Source organism: Juglans microcarpa x Juglans regia, chromosome 8S, assembly GCF_004785595.1.
Source record: "Juglans microcarpa x Juglans regia isolate MS1-56 chromosome 8S, Jm3101_v1.0, whole genome shotgun sequence".
Lineage (NCBI taxonomy): Eukaryota > Viridiplantae > Streptophyta > Magnoliopsida > Fagales > Juglandaceae > Juglans > Juglans microcarpa x Juglans regia.
This window is the reverse complement of record NC_054609.1, coordinates 1,970,960-1,991,724: the sequence shown is the minus strand read 5'-3', so window position 1 is coordinate 1,991,724 and position 20,765 is coordinate 1,970,960. Positions and strand designations below refer to the sequence as shown.

Genomic DNA, 20,765 nt, shown 5'->3' with positions numbered 1-20,765 from the left:
CTTAAGCGCTAGAGGCGATTGCTCGTGTGAGTGAGCCGATCTAAGCCTGTTGACATATCTTGTGTGTGTATTATAAAACAATACGATAAAGAAAAGAACTGAATCATATTGTATTAATATCCCAAAGGAAAGGTTACATCTCAATGTTATTTGAAACACAAATTACATTTATAGTCTACGCAGTCCTAGATTCCTAACATGAGCCTCAAAGACATCTCTTGCAATAGGCTTCGTTAAGGGATCAACAACCATGCGACTCGTAGAAAGGTGTTTTAGAACCACTTCCTTTTACGCTACTATGTCTCTGATGTAGTGATATCTGATATCTATGTGTTTGGTTCTTCCATGATACTTTGAGTCCTTAGCATATGCGAGAACTGCCATGCTATCGCAGAATATCATCACTAGATCTGAAGAATCCGTGACAATGTCTAAATGCTTGAGGAACCTCCGTAACCAAACAACTTTTTGAACTGCTGCAGAACAAGCTATATATTCTGCCTCCATAGTAGATAAAGTTATACAGGGTTGTTTCTTGCTTCTCTATGTAATGGCACCTTTATTGAGCAGAAAGATATACCCAGTAGTTGATTTGCGCTCATCTAGATCACTACCCCAATCGGCATCACTGTAACCTCTTAGCTGCAAATCTGAACCCTGATAGCACAACACATAGTCTGCAGTTCCCTTGAGATATTGCATAATCCTTTTGACTGCTTTCCAGTGAGCCAGTCCGGGGTTAGATTGGAATCTACTCACTAAGCCAACTGCATAGCATATGTTAGGCCGAGTATACATCATTGCGTACATCAAACTACCCACAGCATTAGCATAAGGGACACGGGCCATCTTTTCCTTTTCTTTTTAAGTCTTAGGACACAACACTTTAGACAAGTTCTCGCTTCTTGCAACAGGGGTGTCAATAGATTTACATTCATTCATTAGGAAGCGCTCGAGGATTTTTTTTATGTAAGTCTGTTGGGACAAACACAAAAGTCTCTTTGAGCGATCTCTATAGATTGTAACTCCCAGAATGTATTCTGCCTCACTCATATCCTTCATCTCAAAATTGAAGGATAACCACTCTTTTGTGACGACTATCATCCCTTTATCATTTCTAGCTAGTAGTATGTCGTCAACATACAATGACAACATAATGAAACTCTTTTTAGATCTTTTGACATAGACACAATGGTCCTCTGTGATCATCGTAAACCCATTCGAGAGAATGGCTCAATGGAATTTGAGATACCATTGTCTAGATGATTGCTTTAGGCCATATATAGATCGTTTGAGCATGCACACTTTGCGCTTGACCTTTGACCACAAAACCTGTTGGTTGATCCATATAGATCTCCTCATCTAATTCTCCATTGAGAAATGCTTTCTTAACATCCATTTGGTAGAGTTCTAAATTCATATTTGCTACTATAGCTAGAATTAGGCGAATTGAGGCAAACCTTACCACTGGTGAAAAAGTTTCCTCATAGTCTATACCCTCCTGTTGGGTATATCATTTCACCACTAAGCGAGCTTTATACTTATCTATTGATCCATCCGACTTGCGTTTGACCTTAAGAACCCATTTGTTCCCAATAGTCTTACGCCCTGTCGGTAGATCAACCAGATCCCAGACCTGGTTTGTCTTCATAGACTCAATCTCGTCATTAAGAGCTTTCATCCACTCATCTTTAGTAGAAGATGAGAGAGCCTCATGAATCGTCCTAGGCTCATCATCATCATGCGGAGCTACCATCAAAGCTTCCCCTTCAATCTCAAAATGATGACGGGGAATACTTTCACGTGTGCTTCTACGCGGCTGAGGTTGTTGTGATCGATTAACAAGTGGTATGCTCCCACTCGGATTCAAATCCTTTTTATAATTTGTAGGAGTTTGAAGAATTTCTTCCTCATTCTCAACTAAATTCCTTGGAGCACTTTCCTCTTGTTCTACAATCTCATGAAGTTCTAAACTCCTATCAACCTCACATCTACTTAGAAACTCATCTTCAATAAAATCTACATCTCGTGATTCAATCTCAGTCACATTTCCATCAGATTGTTCACCTATTAACACATACCCTTTAGAGTGTTCTGAATACCTTATAAAGATACACTTCTTCCATCTAGGACCTAACTTCCCATATTTATGAGAAAGATTGTGAACAAAACCCGTTGAACCCCATGGCCGCAAATTACTTAAATTGAGTTTCTCGCCGGTCCATAGTTTATATGGGATGAAAGTTACTAATTTGGAAGGTACTTGCTTAAGAATGTAGGCAGCAGTCAAAAGTGCATCCCCCCAAAGAAATTGGTAGGTTTGTTTGCGCCAACATTGACCTAACCATCTCAAGCAGTATTCGATTTCTCCTTTCTGCCACGCCATTTTGCTGCGGCGTGCTTGGCATCGTCAACTGTCTTTTGATTGCTTTTTCATCACAGAGCCTTTTAAATTGCTCAGAGAGATATTCTCGTCCTTAGTCAGTTCTTAGAGTTTTTAAACTATTGTCTAACTGATTCTCAACTATTCTTAAATATCGCCTAAAGTATTCCAATACTTCAGACTTGTGGGAGATTAAGTAGACATGACCGTAACGTGAAAAATCATCTATAAATGTGATGAAGTAGATACCTCCGTGTCTTGCCCTTACACTCATTGGAACACAGATGTCTGAGTGGACTAATTGCAGTGGAAAAGATGCCCTAATGGCTTTTCCAAACGGTTTTCTCTTAGATTTTCCCATTAGACAATGTATAAGGCATTCTCTAGCTAACCTAGCCATTCTATCTTGCCCTATATGGCCAAGCCTAGCATGCCATTTATATGAATCCAAATTATCAGATGTAGAAAGAAAAGCAATAGACTCATTTATATTTGAATAATCCAAATTCAATATCATAAAACCGTCTTGAAGAAAAGCATTGCCATAAAACACATGGCCCAAATAAAAGGAAACATAATTGTTTTCAAATACAATTCAAAAACCAAGTCTTAATAGAGTGACTACAGAAAGTAAATTTTGTCGGATCTCGGGAGCGTATAGCACATTGTGAAAGGAAAAAAGTGCGGCCACCCCGCAAGTCCAGCTTATAGGTACCAAGACCCAGTACCTCCACGCTAGCTCCATTCCCCACCTTGATATCACGGCTCCCAGCTGGAATCCGGCGATACTCCACAAATCCGACTCTATCTCACGCTATGTGTTCGGTCGCTCCTGAATCAACAATCCACACAGGATAGGAGTGAGCAACCATCACATTGCTAGTTACAAAAACAATGCGAGAAAAGTCAGAGTGTACATTCTTCGGCTCAGTGCAGTCACGAGCGAAGTAACCATTCTTTCCACAGTTGAAGCACTCTAATTTTGACTTGTTCTTACTGCGCTTGCCCCTCTTGCTGCGCTGAAAAGTTCCTGACACCTTCTTAATTTGTCCAGCAGCTACCCCATTCTTGGACTTGCGGTGGTGCGCGCAGCACCACTGCGTTGGTGCTCGCAGCACCTTGCAGCGCTGCCATGGCTTCCCTTTTTTTTTTTTTTTTTTTTTTTTTGAATCTTAGATTAAAAAAAAAAACATCAGACAAATCTCAATGCATATGCGAGAAAAAGCTATAAACTGGAAGCAATTTAAGAAAGCTCTGATACCAATGTTAGAAAGCACAGCAAAAGAAATACCTCAAGCTCAGCTTATAAAATTGCTCCACAAGTTTTTCCAGATTGACAAATCACAAGTTTTTCCTCTTAGTGGCGAAGTGTATTACGTAGTATAAAACTAGAGTAACACTTAACAAATTCACAGCCTAAATATCTTATTAAGAGATAACAAAAAGAGAGAGATTTTTATGTATTTGTAATCATCACAAAAAAAACAATTGAGGAGGACTATTTTATAGTCCTCCTACACACGGCTGGCCTTAAAGGCCAGCCTTCAATTGTCGTAATGCATGGCTTTAAGCCATGCGTTATAAGCAAGTAACGCATGGCTACACTTTGCCTTTAGGAGGGGGTCGGCCCCACGTGGGCGCCCCTCCATCTTACAAGAATAAATCCACATTCCATTCCGTATTTTACATTTACATTTTAAATTATCTAAATTATGTATTACACTCTCAAATTATTAAAAATTGACAAGTAACATCACCAATCAAATTTTAACCTTTAAAAAATAAAAGAAAAAATAATATTGGACAATCTTGATAGTTGATTGTTAGCATTCTCCAAGCAAATATATGTTCTATCAATAAACCATGATGTCCCACTTTTGTGTTGAATGAGACTGATAAAATCAAATGAAATATAATAGATATGAGAGAAATGCCAACATTCTCGTCTTGATCGAGTTCTTGGTGATTTGGTTCAATCGAGATTTATTACATCTATAACATATGCATCAATATGTGATTTGTCATTTTTACTCTTCTATTTAGATACATGTATGTACACATCAATATGTTTGTATTTAAATAAAATAATAAATATGATAATTCACATATTAGCGTATAGTGTAGGAAATGGCAAGTAAAATTTTTCTTGTTAATAAATATCATATCACTAAAATTTAGTATTTATTAAAAATATCGTATCATTTATTTTGTTAATAATTTTTTGTGAGCCAAAATGTCTATAGCTGACCATGTGACAATTTGCCCACAATCGTCATTCAATGGTTCTTCCGTGTCAAAAGAAACCAATAGACTTCTTGAATAACTTTTTTTCCTCAAAAATTAAGGATCGATATAGAAATTATTTTATTTTATCTGATTTTATTATTATAATTTTTTTAAATTTTTATAAAAAATATAATAAATAATTTAATTTTTTAAATTTTAAAATAATAATAATATTAAAAAATAATATTCTAATAATATTTTATTTAACTTTTAATTTTCATTTAAAATTATCTTATCCCGTGTTACTGTCCAAATGAGGCCTAAAAGCTTTACTTTGACGTTTGACCTCAACAACTACAATGTTGTTCGCTTCCATCAACTGCCTTTTATAAGACAAAACAAAAGGACAGAAGAAAATTTGATGAGTGTGTGCTGTATGACCGTTTCCGTTTCCATTGCCAAAACATTTTGTTAAGGCGACTATCTCCATACATCTCCACTGCCATTGCTTTTGCAACGACTTGTTGGGGACTTGGAAAGGTAAAACGAAGACATGGACTCAGTCGCCTTGTTAGTGTAATGATAAACAAATAAATATTTTAGTCATTGTATAAAAATAAATTTACAAATGGATGATATAGCTTAATGTGATATATTAGATTATAAAATTATTTTATTATAAAATAGATCTAACATATTATATGAAAATACATTAATTTATAAATTTAATTTTATAAAATAAAAAAAAAATTGTGGTGGTAAAATTTCTCATCATAAAATATGAAGGCCATGATGACAGCAATTGTACGTGCTCGTCAAGTTATAAGTGGACCTCTTCTAGCTCACATATATATATATATATATGTAGTCATAGAATAAAGTGCATGCATCTAAGATCATTGTAATAAAACAAATTATGTAAGTCAATTAATTAAAAAGTATTAAGTCTAATAATAAAATAATAAATAAAAATTACATTATAAGTGAGATTTATCTTATAATAAAAAGAATCATATACACAATCTGATATATCATATTAAATCATATCATATTAAATCATATCAGTATATAAATTATTTTATTGTAATTATTTTATAGGCTAAGCATTTTTATTTAATTATTTGCGTTTTGAGAGATTTTATAACGAAGCTGCTATGGATTTGTACCTGAAACTATTGACTGAGAAATAGTTAGGTAAGAGGAGGAAATACAAAAAGTTGAATTGTTTTTTGTGTTTTATTTGAAAGTTTGGAAAAATTGTTATGATTAGGTAATGATCTGATGAAAAATTGAAAAATATTTGTACTTAAGTGGTGTTTAAATATGTAGAAGAAATGAAATAGATTGAGACGAAAAACCAAATGTGGCCTTATTATTTAGTCAGTTCAAAGAATAAATACAAAGATATACACATACTAATTTTATGATATTTATGCAACTCTTTAATAAGATATTATTAATTTTTTAACTAATTTGAATGTTATTTGAGTTTGATGAATTTGAATTCGGAAAATAATAGTATTTTGTTGAAGAGTTGTGAGGCTCCGTTTGGATATAAGAAGTGTTTCATTTCATCTCATCATTACAACTTTTTTAAATTTCTACACAAAATATATATAATAAATAATTCAATTTTTTCTAAATTTCAAAACAATAATAATATTAAAAAATAATATTCTAACAATATTCAACTTTCAACTTTCATTTCAACTAACTATCCAAACGGCACCTAAAACTTGTAAAATATTACATTTATATCATTCTCTAAAGAAAATATAACTCGTACCAACCATGAAAATTAGCATCATAGCTTCAACTCCAAAGCTGAAAACTACGATTATGATAGCTTCAATATATATTTATATATATATATATATATAGAAATATACTAAATCATGTATTTAAGAAAAGATTATAAAAAATTTATTTCTCCACATGTCAGTTAATGATATACTAAAAATCATGAAATACAAAATTCAAAATTTAAATTAAAAAAAAAACTAATAAAATGAGTCTTGTAAGTAATAAATATAGGTATATGTAGCACTACTCGTATATATAATAAATATGGTCTTAAATATTATGATCTTACATAAACGTCTCTCATTTAAAACAGGTCAGGATTGTGAAAAATGTTCATGTATATGTATCATTTTCTTTAAACATTACATAATTGATCGAGACTTGTTAACTTTGAATATTTCAATCCTAGCTTTGTCACCAGGAGGAAGTTTCGAACTGCTGCATGTCATGACTATCTTCTTTGCCAAGTAATTACGGGTTGGCCGGTATGCCACAGTCAAATAGAGAAGAATTATCAATTTGTTTTTTCAAACGGAGGTCATGCACTGATTGATCCAGTCTCCCATTTCTATTTTCTCCACTTGATCTTGTTTCCAATGCACGAATTAAATGTCCACCAAAGTCGGAAATTAAATTTGAAACAACCATATATTCCAATGGTGCCAGCCTAGTATGATAGAGAAGTTTCTGTCCTAAAATTAACTTCTGTTGAATGGGGCCGGGACATGCGATGGATACAGCCCAATAAATACATATATAAAACGGGGCCGGGACATGCAAGAAGACTTTTCCTATTGTAAAACGGTTCAATAAAAGATGATTATTCATTCTTTATAAAAATATCTAAGATCTTATCTACAGATAATGTGAGATTATTCCTCAACATTCTCTGTCACGTGCAGACCAGTATTTTTCTTAATCTTTGTCACATGATAAGTAATGTGGGCCATTATTCATTCTAAACTTAGCTATGATATCATGAAAAAACTTATAGACCTAATTCATCTCATAAAACCGGTTCAACAAGAGAAGATTGTTCATTCTTTATAAATATGTCCAAGACCTTATTTACAGGTAATGTAAGATTATTCCTCAACAAAATATAATGGAGTCCGTCTATTGAAATCTATTATCTTGCTTGCTAAGGTCAAAGAGAAGTTTTCCCTTTCTCAAAATTATCAATATTGCCAACAGTTACTTTAGAGTGCACAATAGAAATGGTTCTTAAGTCATGAAGATAATTTCTCAACTCTTTAATTACTTACACATGCTGTAAATGAAATGAGATAGTTTGAATTTCATACCATACTTTACTATCGTGCGTGGAAGAGCAAAACCAAATGAAGAAAAGTTAGCGGAACAACTGCAACTCATGGAAAATTGCCGATTGAGGTGTACTCTATAATATATTCAGTGGAAATTAACATGTGGAGAAAAGAAAATCTGAGCCTTGCACCAGGAAAATGAACCATGATTCTCAATATATTATAAGATGATGTAGTCTTAAACGGATATTCTGGGATTGGATCAAAGACCAATAGCCCATTGTGCATATTAATTTGGTTTACATTTTTCTTTTTTGTTTATGGGTTGCAAGGTGCCATGCATGCAAGCAAATTATGTTTGGTCATGATGCTCTAATAGAGAAATCGTTAACTTAAAAAAATAAAAAATAATAATAATATGACAAATCCCTCTAACTTAAAATGTGCTAATTTAATACTGCGTTTGAATGTTGAGTTGAGTTGAGTTAAGATAATAAAATATTATTAAAATATTATTTTTTAATATTATTATTATTTTGAGATTTGAAAAAGTTGAATTGTTTATTACATTTTACGTTGGAATTTGAAAAAATTGTAATGATGAATTGAGAGAAGTTGAGAAGAGTTTAACATTCAAACGAAGCCTTGTCGTATACATGATTTTTGTTTCTTTATTGTTCTATTAGTAGTTTTTGTGCTTATGGTCCATAAAATAAGAGAAAACTCGTGAGTCTTGACCCAAAATGTAAACTGATAAACTGATTTTAATCATTATTTTCTTTTTCTATTCCTTAATATATATATATATATATATATATATGTTATCAAATTATTGGAGAATTGTTTAGTATTTTTTATTTATTTACTGATTGTTTAATATCATGTCAAAAAATAATAAATATTATTTTTTTCAAACTAGTATTCTCTACTCTCTATTAATGAGCTCCTTAAATTGCATCAAAACAATCTACCCTCTTATAACCAAGGTGGTTGAAAGAAATTCGAGAGACTCTATAGACTGTATATGTTATCTATTCTTTGAGTAATTTTTAGGTAGTTTTAGAATACGGACACGGGATACTCCGATCTTATTATAAGATATCATGTCAATTAAAATTGATAATTACATAATTAGTTTTAATTGGATGACATGTTGTAATAGGATGAAAATACCATTTTATCTGTATTTCGAAAATATCTGAAATTTTATTATACTCCTTGGAGTTGATTAATGAGTCTGGAGATGCATCATACCTGTTCAAAGGCAGAGCTCCGGCCCAACCCATTGGTCTAAAGTAGCCACATGTAGATGTAGGTCTAAGAACAAAGACTTCACCTTTTGTTTTATCTCTTGAAAGAAACAGAACTTCTTTTGATTGAAAGACTAAAAACAGAACTTCATTGCTAGTCGATAGTTTATTTAAAATTGGGGTTTTTCATTTTCCTTTTTGTGTTCATCTTTTTTCTTTATTTATTTTATTTTTTATTTGCTATGCTTACAAAGTACGACAGAACTTGGCTACTGGGTAGTCATTATTTATTTCAAAAACTTAAATTTATAAAAAAGAGATAGATTTTATTATTTATTTTATATCCTAACACTCACAAGTGTAGATTTTATTATTTATTTTATATTCTAACACCCCCTCACGTGTGGGCCAGACTCTCACTCAATGAGTGGTCCAATACGTAGCATATTTAATTAATTAGAATAGAGTGTAGAGTTAGGATTCTAATTCAAGATTTCTGCTCTGATATCATGTATAATTACTACTTATACCAAAAGTTTAAATTTATGGTAAGAGGTAAATTTTATTATTTATTTTATATCTTAACAAGTATCACTGCAAACTTTATAGATTTCAATTCACAAACTAATGTTCCTCTCATATTATGGGTGTTCTTATATATAAAATTACCGTTTGTTTCAAAACGTGAAATATTTAATTAAATTGGTGAAATATAGAGTTAGGATTTGAACTCAAAACTTCTGCTCTAATATATTATGAAATTATCACTTATCCTAAAATTTCAAACTCATAAGAAAATATAGATTTAATCATTTAAATGTCTTAACATTATCTATATTAAGTATCTAGAATGTAGATCACATTATGTATGTTGTTGCCTTTGAAGAAAATTAGCTTTACCTAAAGAACGTATAATCCATATGAATAATGATATATGTACAATATTAATTAATTATAACTATTTTTAAAAAACAATTGTATTAAAAGTTGTAAAAATGATTGTCGGTTGCTGTTTTTATCATTTATGGCTTCTTTTTGTCAAAGAGATGGATCACCAATAGCTGAGGTGGAAATTAAAAAGGTAAATTAATAGGAATTAAACAAGATATTTTTGGAACGAGTGCACTTTCTTGACGTCATTACTTGAAACACGCCATTGTTGGTCTGCAACGTATATATCTTCAACTTTTTTAAAAGCTTCTTTTGCTGGAAAAGTTAAAAGCAACTTTATTAGGCTCCATCCTTATCGTTTAAGCTCTATTTTTTCTCGACTTTGGATGGAAAAGCTAAATCAAGAATGAAAGGCCTCCAGCTAGCCATCACCTCGATTCTGCAATAACAGTGCTATGAAGAACTTTGGATATAGGTGCTCTACAAGCCAAATAAAATTTCCCAGAAAATTTCGGAGAAAAGAAAATGATGGGCATGGATTTTGGGAAGTTTCCATGAACCAATTTGGCTGCTAATGCTTCATTCAGTTCATCTGCTTAGTCTTATGCACTGACCTAGTCTTGTTCAAAGCATGGCCAAGAGTTTTCCAAGCTTCAATTTTCTTTATATAAATTATAAAAAGAAAAGGAAAAAGAAAGACCTGCTGAAGAATCTAGAAACAGACAATAACGTTGCAGTCAATTACTTTTGGCTTATTCCATTGACTCTGATATATATTAACACAACTTTTGCATCAAGCAAAATTATAAGCTGTTGTTATGATATCGAGAGTTTAATCAGGTTAGTATTTAATAATTTTATAATTTTTAAATTAATGATTGAATATTTAATAATTGATATCAAAGCAAGATCAGTGTCAATAAAGTGAACCGTTACGGACATCGGATTCGAAAATGTGATGGAATGTTATGATTTTGAGGGTTAAAAATTTAATCAAATTAAAATACAATAATCTCAAAACTTTTAGATCAATAAGTAGGTCTTTAATATTGACGTATATGACACATCCTCTGCTCTTGATAAGATCCGAGAAGCAAGAAAAATTTATGGTGCGTCTTCCATACGGTTTAAGATCTTTTTTTGATTGGCAACAGTTTAAGATCTTCTAAATCATGTAATCAAACCACTAATGTATTGGCAAACAGAGGGTGAATAACATGGGAAACTCTTGAAAAAGGGAGAGAAAAAGATGGAATCTTGGAAAGTCTGCAAAGCATATAAAGATACTAAAGCTGCAGACTTCCTTTGTGATAACCTTGTATACTCTACTGTGATTACTAAACATTATTACAAGAATAATTACATGAAAACTTAAATCATTTTACTCCCATTTCAATCAGGGGCAGCTAATTTGCTCCTAATTTTGCTTTTTCTTGGCGCGGAGGAAAGACCAGCAGCAGCCACCATTCCCATGCCTGCTGCTGCATTACATGTTCAGAATTATTTGTCAGCATTAAACACAATTAATAATGAACAAAAATTTAACAGAAACTGCTGAAAAAGTGATCACCAACTCTTGCTTGGTTAGCATGAAAAACCTGTAATTAAAACACATCATAATTTTCTCTCTGCCCTTAGTTCTGGGTTTGACCAAAGCAGAATGATCTAAGCGCCTGAGCATAAGATTCTTAGAAGTTGTGCGTGTAGAAAATTTGACCCATATCTCTAGAAAAATCTCAGATTTAATAATGAAAATTTGATTGTTGACTGATAATTGTTTAAAATGCAGAGGTTTTCTTCGTTTTTCTTCAATGGGATTTTCTTTTCCTGCCGAAACAGGACTTCTCTGTTTTCACTTTCACACGAGAACAGGTTCACCAAAATTGTGAGAAAACCCAGAACATAAACGGGTTAATTTATACCATTTTCGAAACCATTTAATCAAAAAAAAAAGAAATCAGATTACTTCTAGAGGTGTTGCTAAAAAATGAAAGTAATATTTATTCAAATTTCGAGTAATTTTAACATGCCTGCTGTTGGTTCTCCTGCTTCTGCTTCTGCTGCTGTTGCTATTGGTGCTGCCGGTTGTACTGCTTCTGCTGCCGCTGCTTTTCATGCTTCCGCCATTGCTACTCGACCTCCCACTTTCACTCTCCGCAGAGGCTGTAATTCTCTTCTTCCACCACTCTTTATCCACACCCTTTGCAGATCCGTCCGGTACCGGAGGCTTCGGAGAGACTTTTGCACTTGTGTTTGTCACAGACTGATTATTTTTCTTGTTGTTTTTCTTAGACCCTAAATATAAAGGAAAACCCATCTTAAGATAGAGCCCTCCTCTATCCATGGCTCCAGAACCTCTTCTCGCGAGTGCCCTATTCTCACTCATCTTCTTACTGCTCTCCCTTTTGTACAAAACTTCATTGCTCGAATTCTTCTCTTCCGACATGGTTTCTCGTACTGGAGCTTCAACCAAGGGCTGCTCCAGCTCCACGATATCCTTCAAAGTTAGCTCGTAGCAGGACTCGGGCATGTTGCGTACCATTTCCATGAGCTCTTCCTGGCCTCTGGCAATGACTTCCGTTCTTGATCCCGGAGACAGGCTACGATAGTGCTTTGCCCGACGCTGCGGGCTTCTGGGTGGACTTGTTTTCCGCAAAGGCGGAGGACAAACATCAGATTCATCATCATCGACCGCCTTCGTTGACGGTGCAGACCGCACTTCCATGCCATTCCAGCTATTGTGCTTCGTGCAGTACTTTTGAGCTGCTTTTTCAACCCGGGAACCATAGTTCCGGGTGGCTTGATGACTATCACGACTGTCACTTCCATGTCCGATGCGATCGGGGGATGGTGCAGAATTTTGGAGCTGTTTAGTCCCGGAATTAAGCATGGTTGTTTTTTTTCTGTTGTTTTTTTTTTTTTTTTCCGGGAAAACTGAGAGGAAAGAAATGAGAGAGATTGAGACAAGGGTGCGTGATAGTTTATAATTTGTATGAATTAAGAAGGAGAGGTAGGTAGGGAATGATTGCGTTATCAAGATCGACCCTTTTGGTCTTGATCACGTTATTTTCTTCGTAAGCACAGTTTTTAATGAGGGCCTCGTGGGGAGGGCCAGAAGTCAAGATGTTCTAGATGAGTTGATGAAATGACATTTGTTGTCCATTTTTTAAAATTTTATTCTTATTTATTTAATTATTTATTACTGTTATTTGGTTTTTTTAATATTTAATTTTATTTATATAGTTTTAAGATATATATCTTGCACAATTCTTTTTAGAATAAAATAAGATATATTTGAGTCGAATCAAATTATCCATCGGCTACTATTTATTATCACATACCTTATATCTTATATAAAAAAAAGTTGTCAAGTATAAAATATAAGAGTAAATAGTAATTAATATATAGTAAAACTCATCTGAGACTCACATAAAAAACTCACTTTCTTGTAATAGACTTAGAAAGATTTTTCAAATAAATTGTCATAGAGAGAAGTGTTGTTGTATATATTACATTTCTTATAGTATTGGCATTGGCTTCATCAAAATTTAATTAAATATAAAATATGATGAATTTCATCAAAAGAGAGCTGTATTAGATTAACCAAAGAGATAAATGTAAAATTTTGAGTTACAGTAAATGGATATATTTCTTTAAATTTAAAGGGCTACTGTTCACTCATCAAATTTATTTTTTATTCACTTTTAATCTCCAATAGTCTTTTTTATTTGTATTTAAAGATGAATTTAATAAGTTCATTGCTAGTACTCTTAGAAATGTTAGTACTGTTATAAAAAAATCTCATAAAAATAAATTACAGACTAACATAATTTTATATAATATATTAGATCTATTTTATAATAAAAATAAATTTATAATTTAATTATTTATATTAAATTATATCAATTTATAAATTTATTTTTATAAAATATCTTTTTAAAACGTTTCTACTGTTAAGCTTGCGTCTTTTTTTTAACGTGGATGGGAAAGCGTAGTATGTCTCCCTCCACGTCGTGGACTTTTTTCGATCTACTAAAGATCCGATAACGTATCTGGAAGGAGCTCGGTAACTTGTTGCTTAATCAATTGTTATTTACAGCTTGTCAGATGTGTTAGGTTATTTTTTAGGCATATCCATAGAAAGAAAATGCAAAGTTTAACTATTTTGCGATCCCATGATTTTTAATTATTCTTGCGTGATTGAGACTCAACCATTTTCGACTTTCAGACAGATTTTCATGTTTTTATAGATTTTTATTTGGATATGCATGCAGCACGTGATATTGTTAAGAAGAAAAATAGTTGTTACAATCGTGAATATATAAGTATCGTGTAATTATTTTAAAAAAATAAATAAATATAAAATTAATATAAAAAATTAACTTTTAATAATAAAAAAAATATTTTTTGTTAAATGATTGACGATACTTACACACTCTGTATTATATGTAGTATTACTCTGTCATCAATCATGATATCTGCCCCGCCCGTCTCTGATATCTTTTCATCGAATTAGCTTTACATCTTGGCCGACAGGATACAGAAATTAAGACAAATTATAAGAATGGGATTATTACAACATAGGATCCTCTGATTAAGATGAATCAACATGCCATTCAAGCATGTTATGTAGTTGATGGCTTGGCTAATCATCATGCATGGATGGTTGTCGGTCGTTGCTGTTAAGAAAATCAGCAAGTTTGTTTATTGAAACGACACCGTACTACTGATATAGAAGTAGTCTTTCACATGATCTGTTAATATAAAAATATATTAGCATTTTAATAATTTTTTATCATTCATGAACTGTATTAATACATCCCCACTACAAGAAAAATAATATTTGTAATTAATTATTTGGTGACGATAATGACTATTTATGACAAAATTCATTTTGATAGAAAATAACTGACTATAAATGAACAGTTTTCTTATTGTACTCGTAGTAATAAGTAATAGTGTATTGACATGATTCTGATTTGTAAATAATGTAATTTAATGAGTATAAATGTGTGATTATTATCTTTGTGAACATGATATATCACATATATAATCACAAATCTAGCTGCTTGATTCTCGCTGCCCCTTTTGATCATCCACTACCTTATGGAATATCTTACCAACTTTATATATGTGCCTTTTAGACTTGGTTGAAGTAGAAGTGAAGGTTATTGAGGTCCACTTGACTTTGAAGTTTGCTGTTTTTGATGATGATGATGATAAAAAAAAAAAAAAAAAAAAAAAAAAAAAAAAAAAAAAAAAACTCGAAACATAGGGTCCCATGTACACAATCCTTACTTTTTACTGTGTTTGATTTTTACCATTTCATGTGAGAGTTTGTTTACGCAGACTCTTGTACGTGTCTTTAGCTGAACTCTTTGATAATCTGGTTGATGTTTAAGCTATTTATATGCGAATCCTACTTATCCTCGCTCGTCCAATCTATATAAGAATACAATAAAAATGACTCACAGCCAATGTCTTAAGAAGAGAATATATCAAGAGGATTAAAAGATGTGAAAGCAAAGATGTTTTAAAATTGAAATATCTAAATATATATTAATGGCGATGGATGCATGGCGTCGTAAATTCTACAAGGAAAAGACCCGCAAGACACATGTACGTACGTCAGGGAGACCAAAGAACAAGGCCAATATCATGATCATCAAAAGTCAAGGTGGAAAATAATATTGTTAGGTACACATGTTATTAATTTTATTGGAGACAGGTGTTACTTGGGAATATTACAACTATATAATTCATGCAAATGGTCCCAATAAAATAAAATTCAGCAATAATCTAGAAGGGGCTCCTTGTCAAATTCTGAAGGCTAGGAAGATTCGATTCCTTAATTAATTTCTTTGTTTTTTATAACAATTATTATATGCATGGGTTGCTGCAACATTAATAATATATAATTCGACAACTATATATATAATTATTATTATTATGGTTCTTTTATATTCTCATGACCACTTTTAACGATCCAAACAAATATATTTTTGTCATGCATTAATTTCATGATGGCTACATATATATCATGACCACAAAACAAAGGATTAAATTGGGCAATTAATTTACAACATTTAATTTGTTTAAGATCAAGGTTGTTATATATATATATATGATCGACATTACAAAAAAAATTAATGTCTTTATTGGACTAGACTTTTTGTGGCAAAAATATTATTTTTGGTCTCAAATGATCTTGTCCAATAAAAATATATATTTCTGTTGTAGTTACGGATGGATGATGAAGAGGGATTCAAATCTTTTAAAGTTTTCGGTAACTTAGAGTGGGATAGAAATATACACATAAAATGGGATAACGTTATAAGATTTATAATTAGGTCTAGTTTGGATAATAAGTTGAGGTAATATGAGTAAAAATAGTTTGATTTAAAATGTTTCATGGAATTTTTAGAAATGAGAGAGAAAAAGTTGAATAAAAATATTATAAAATTAAAATATTATTAGAATATAACTTTTTAATACTATTTTTGTTTTGGGATTTAAAAAAATTGAATTATTTTTTGTGTTTTATTTATAAATTTGGGAAAATTTTAATAATTAGGTAATAATTAGATGAAAAAATTAAAAATTAAAAAGTATTTATATTTGTGATATTTAATATTGAAATGGAATGAGATGAAAGAATCTATCTATCCCAACTAGGCTAGTTACTTTTTTAAGTCTTTAACGTGTATATTTCTCTCTCATTTTAAATTTTAAAGTTCTAACAAGAAATCCAGATCGGATGACTGTAGTTAGACCGAATTCAAGGCCACGGCAAAAGAGAAGGAAATTAATGAAGTAAAAAATAAAATAAAATAAGAGAAATAAAACTGTTTGTATCAATTAATGCCAGGAACGTGGGAAGGACAAGGTTAGACGTAATGCCAGGAATGATAGAGTCCATTACAAGCTAGAATGAATGCTAACCAAGGATTCGATCTTTTGCCAACCCAAACACAAGAACTTGTTGTGGATCAAAATGAACATTATGGAACTATTTGAATTTGTAGTGTTTTTTAATTGGATTGATGATTAAATTTAGTGTAATATGCAAGGAAAGGTCAACAGTTAAAAAAAAAAAAAGTGGATTTAAAAATAAATTAAGAAAAATGACGAAGATTAAACTAGTTTTTTGAGGAAGCCACCAACTTATATACCTCCAAATCTAAAATTATCGTTGAGTAATATTAAATATAAGCTTAAAAAGTGTGCAAGTTCATTGTAAAAAGTAAATCCTAATAAAAATTTAATTTTTTGTACACATTTTTATGGTGGAGTCATTTTTTTTAACAAATGAATTACGTAAAATTTATATATTTAAGATTTGTATAAATCATTGTACTCATTTTTGTTAGGAAAATAATTTGTGTAATCTTATGATATACAGCTATCAAGCGTTGCTTTTAAAGAAAGCTAAACAAATTTGAAAAAAAAAATCATTTTATGGTGAATCTCATTTTATTTCTAAAAGAGTGTGTTTCATTTACATACTCTAAAATTAGATAAATTTTCCTTTTTATTAACTGTCCAAATTATGGTTTTATTATAAGACCCATGGATTTAAGTTTCAAATAGAAATTAGGAAAGAAAAAGCCAAAGATGACTCCAAAGTCCAAATAGAAAACAAATTGAAAGTTCCTGATCCATTTTGATAAATAAAAAAAAATTAAATAAAAACCATAACTACGATACACCATACTTTTATCCGACCTTATTTTGTCGATAAAAAAGTTTCGAGTAATAATATTTAAAGTTTTAAATGTATAAGTCTTATATAATTTTTTTTTATAAAAAAAAAAGATAAATATGTGATTTATATAAAAAATAATAATTTTTAACGATAAACTCTGTTTTTTTTTTTTTTAAATATGCAAAACTTGAAAACTATATATAACATTATTCAAACTTCTCTCACCTTTTCCCCTAATTTTTTTTTTCTCTTTACTTTGTTTTTTCCCCCCTTAATTTTTCTCCTTTTTCGTCTGGAAACTATATCAGCTGTGCTTCGGTCAGAACTAACCAGCACGCACCGTTCCTAAATCCGACCGTAGTGCTTGCCATGGAAGCTTCTCGCCATCAGTTCTTGCCACTAAGAGTTGCTTTCATACATGGATCCTCGCCACAAGATGCTGCTCGCCAATTGCTCACTCATAGGATACTCCTCGCCACTTACTCACCGCATAGCTAGAGCCTCCCTCGCCAAGCAAAGTCCCTTGCCACAAGGACTAATTCAGTCCATGCATGGTTCGCTCATTGGGAGGTGCTACTTGCCAATTGCTTAACCATGGGATACTCCTCGTCACTTACTCACCGCATAGCTAGAGCCTCCCTCACCAAGCAAAGTCCTTTGCCACAGGGTTTAATTCACTCCATGCATGGTTCACTCATCGGGAGGTGCTACTCGCCAATTGCTTAACCACGGGACACTCCTCGCCAATTACGCACTGCATAAAGTGTCTCTCGCCATACACAGTATTTTCCATGCCATTCACATGAATGCTACTCAGCGATAGTCCAAAAAGAAAAAGAAAGAAGAAGATATAAAGTCGAGCTAATTGACTCGAAATTGAACTCGCCAAAGACAAAGAATTTTCATTGCTACAAAAGCACTCAAGGATAAGCAATTTTCCCATGCAAAAATATTCAGCAGCAAATGATCTCAATTGGGACAAATTACTCTAACTGTTCGGTATCAAGGGCATCCCATGTCCTCATCGTTCCAAAAACATGGTGGCCACACTTTAGCAGGTTGACTCAGGTTCACAAATCTCAAACTTATAGTTTGTATTATACTTACCTATTTTGTTTTAATGAAAATATCTCAGGACGCGGCGCAATTAAGAAGGGCGTGGAGGTCAAAGAATCCCACGACCTACTTAGCAATCAAGAAGAGTGTAGAGGTCAAAGAACCCCATGGCCCACTCAATAATCAAGAAAAGGGTAGAGGTCAAATAACCCCACAGCCCACTCAGCAACCAAGAAGGGTGTGGAGGTCAAAGAACCCCACGACCCACTCAGCATCCAGAAGAGGACCCGCGCCCTTCGGCAAGCAACAAGACCAACGCCTTAGGCAAGTAAGTAGACCAACGCCTTAGGCAAGTAAGTAGACCAACGCCTCCACCATGCAACCACACCAAGGTCTCTCCATGGAAAGTATTGTGCAGGCCGTGCATAGGGTGCTCCTCACCAACATATGTTGCACATATGTCACCAGCCTTCACCACTCAAGCGAGATGGACAAGGTTTTGAAAATTCAAACTTGTGATTTAGATTATTTAACCTAACATGTTTTTTTTTGTTGATACGATTGATCTCTAGCTCTCGCCAATGTTGACGTGGTCGAGGGATCTCCCACTAGCCTAATATTTATTTACAAGGTAAAACGGTCAAGGTGATCTCCCGTTAACTCCTTCTCGCCAAAGGTGACGTGGTCGAGGTGATCTCCCACTAACCTCAAATTTACAAGGTAAAATGGTCGAGATGATCTTCCGTTAACTCTTTCTTGCCAAAGGTGACATGGTGGAGGTGATCTCCCACTAGCCTCATATTTACAAGGTAAAACGATCGAAGTGATCTCCCGTTAACTCATTCTCGCCAAAGGTGACGTGGTGGAGGTGATCTCCCACTAGCCTCATATTTACAAGGTAAAACGATCGAGGTGATCTCCCGTTAACTCTTTCTCGCCAAATGAGACGTGGTAGAGGTGATCTTCCACTAGCCTCATATTTACAAGGTAAAACAGTCGAGGTGATCTCCTATTAACTCCTTCTCGCCAAAGGTGACGTGGTCGAGGTAATCTCTCACTAGCCTCAAATTTATAAGGTAAAACGGTCGAGGTGATCTTCCGTTAACTCTTACAAGCCAAGGTGATGTGATCGAGGTGATCTCCCACTAGCCTCATTTTTACAAGGTAAAACAGTTGAGGTGATCTCCCGTTAACTCCTTCTAGCCAAATGTGACGTGGTCGAAGGATCTCCCACTAGCCTCAAATTTAAGGTAAAACGATCGAGGGATCTCTCATTAACACTTACATCCGAGTGTCTCCACTCGCTACAACTGTCGTCAGCGGGTTACTTTCGGGAACATGCTTACAAGCTCTATAACCGCCTCACGCGGGTGTCATTCGAGAACAAGTCGACGTGCTTAACAACCTCCTAAGATGGATCTAGGGGGTCGACGGACACCCTAACCACTTAAGCACTGGTTACTATGAACAAACTCTTACATGAACATTAAAACGGAAAAACACTAACAAAAAATCACACCATAGGCAAAATCTACTGGGGCAACCAAAATCGATCATCGAGCACAGAAATATACGCATTTACTAACGATAAACATTCACATAAGCAAACATTCTTACAAACAAACTTCACAAAGGCCCATCCTTGAAGGCCCTTATTAAAAATTTTACAATTTCTTCTTAAGGACCACTCATGGAGATCTCCATTGCATAACAGTGAAAAACTATGAACCAGCTACCAGAATTTCTTTTTCTGTAGGTAACCTTCACCACGGTTGACTTGAAGATTTTCAAGGTCTTCTTAATAAATAAGTTGACCTTAAAAATCGAGGGCATCTGTTAGGGATTAAATTGGCTGGGTCAAACCCATTGGAAATCTATCACTAAGGGAAGGGATAAAACCAAGGGATAAGGCAGGAAAAAGATAAAGTAAAGAAGTTAACTCAAACTCTTAAAAGAAAAAGGAATCACAAGTCAAGTTGGATTCTATCACTTTAAGAAAATAACCTCTATATAAGGAGCAACTCTCCTACAGATATGGTGGTTGACTCCATGCACTCTCCACCAATTCTCTAGAGTGACTCTTTTGAGACTAAATTCTCTCATTATATTGAGCGATATGTGGGGCCATGAGATATTGTAGAATCATCACATGATATAGTGGATTTTGCCCCAACAACCCTTGGACG

The 20,765-nt window shown here is 33.2% G+C and overlaps 1 protein-coding gene across 1 annotated transcript; it reads right to left on the bottom strand.

Moving 5' to 3' along the window:
* Window positions 1–10,984: 10,984 nt before the first annotated feature.
* LOC121244957 lies at window positions 10,985–12,881 on the bottom strand. The gene is made up of 2 exons (XM_041143210.1): window positions 11,849–12,881; window positions 10,985–11,299 (listed from the first exon to the last, which is right to left on the bottom strand). Exons 1-2 carry the CDS (start codon window positions 12,706–12,708, stop codon window positions 11,236–11,238), a joined length of 924 nt encoding a protein of 307 aa, XP_040999144.1. The 5' UTR covers window positions 12,709–12,881; the 3' UTR covers window positions 10,985–11,235.
* Between the last annotated feature and the right edge of the window lie 7,884 nt (window positions 12,882–20,765).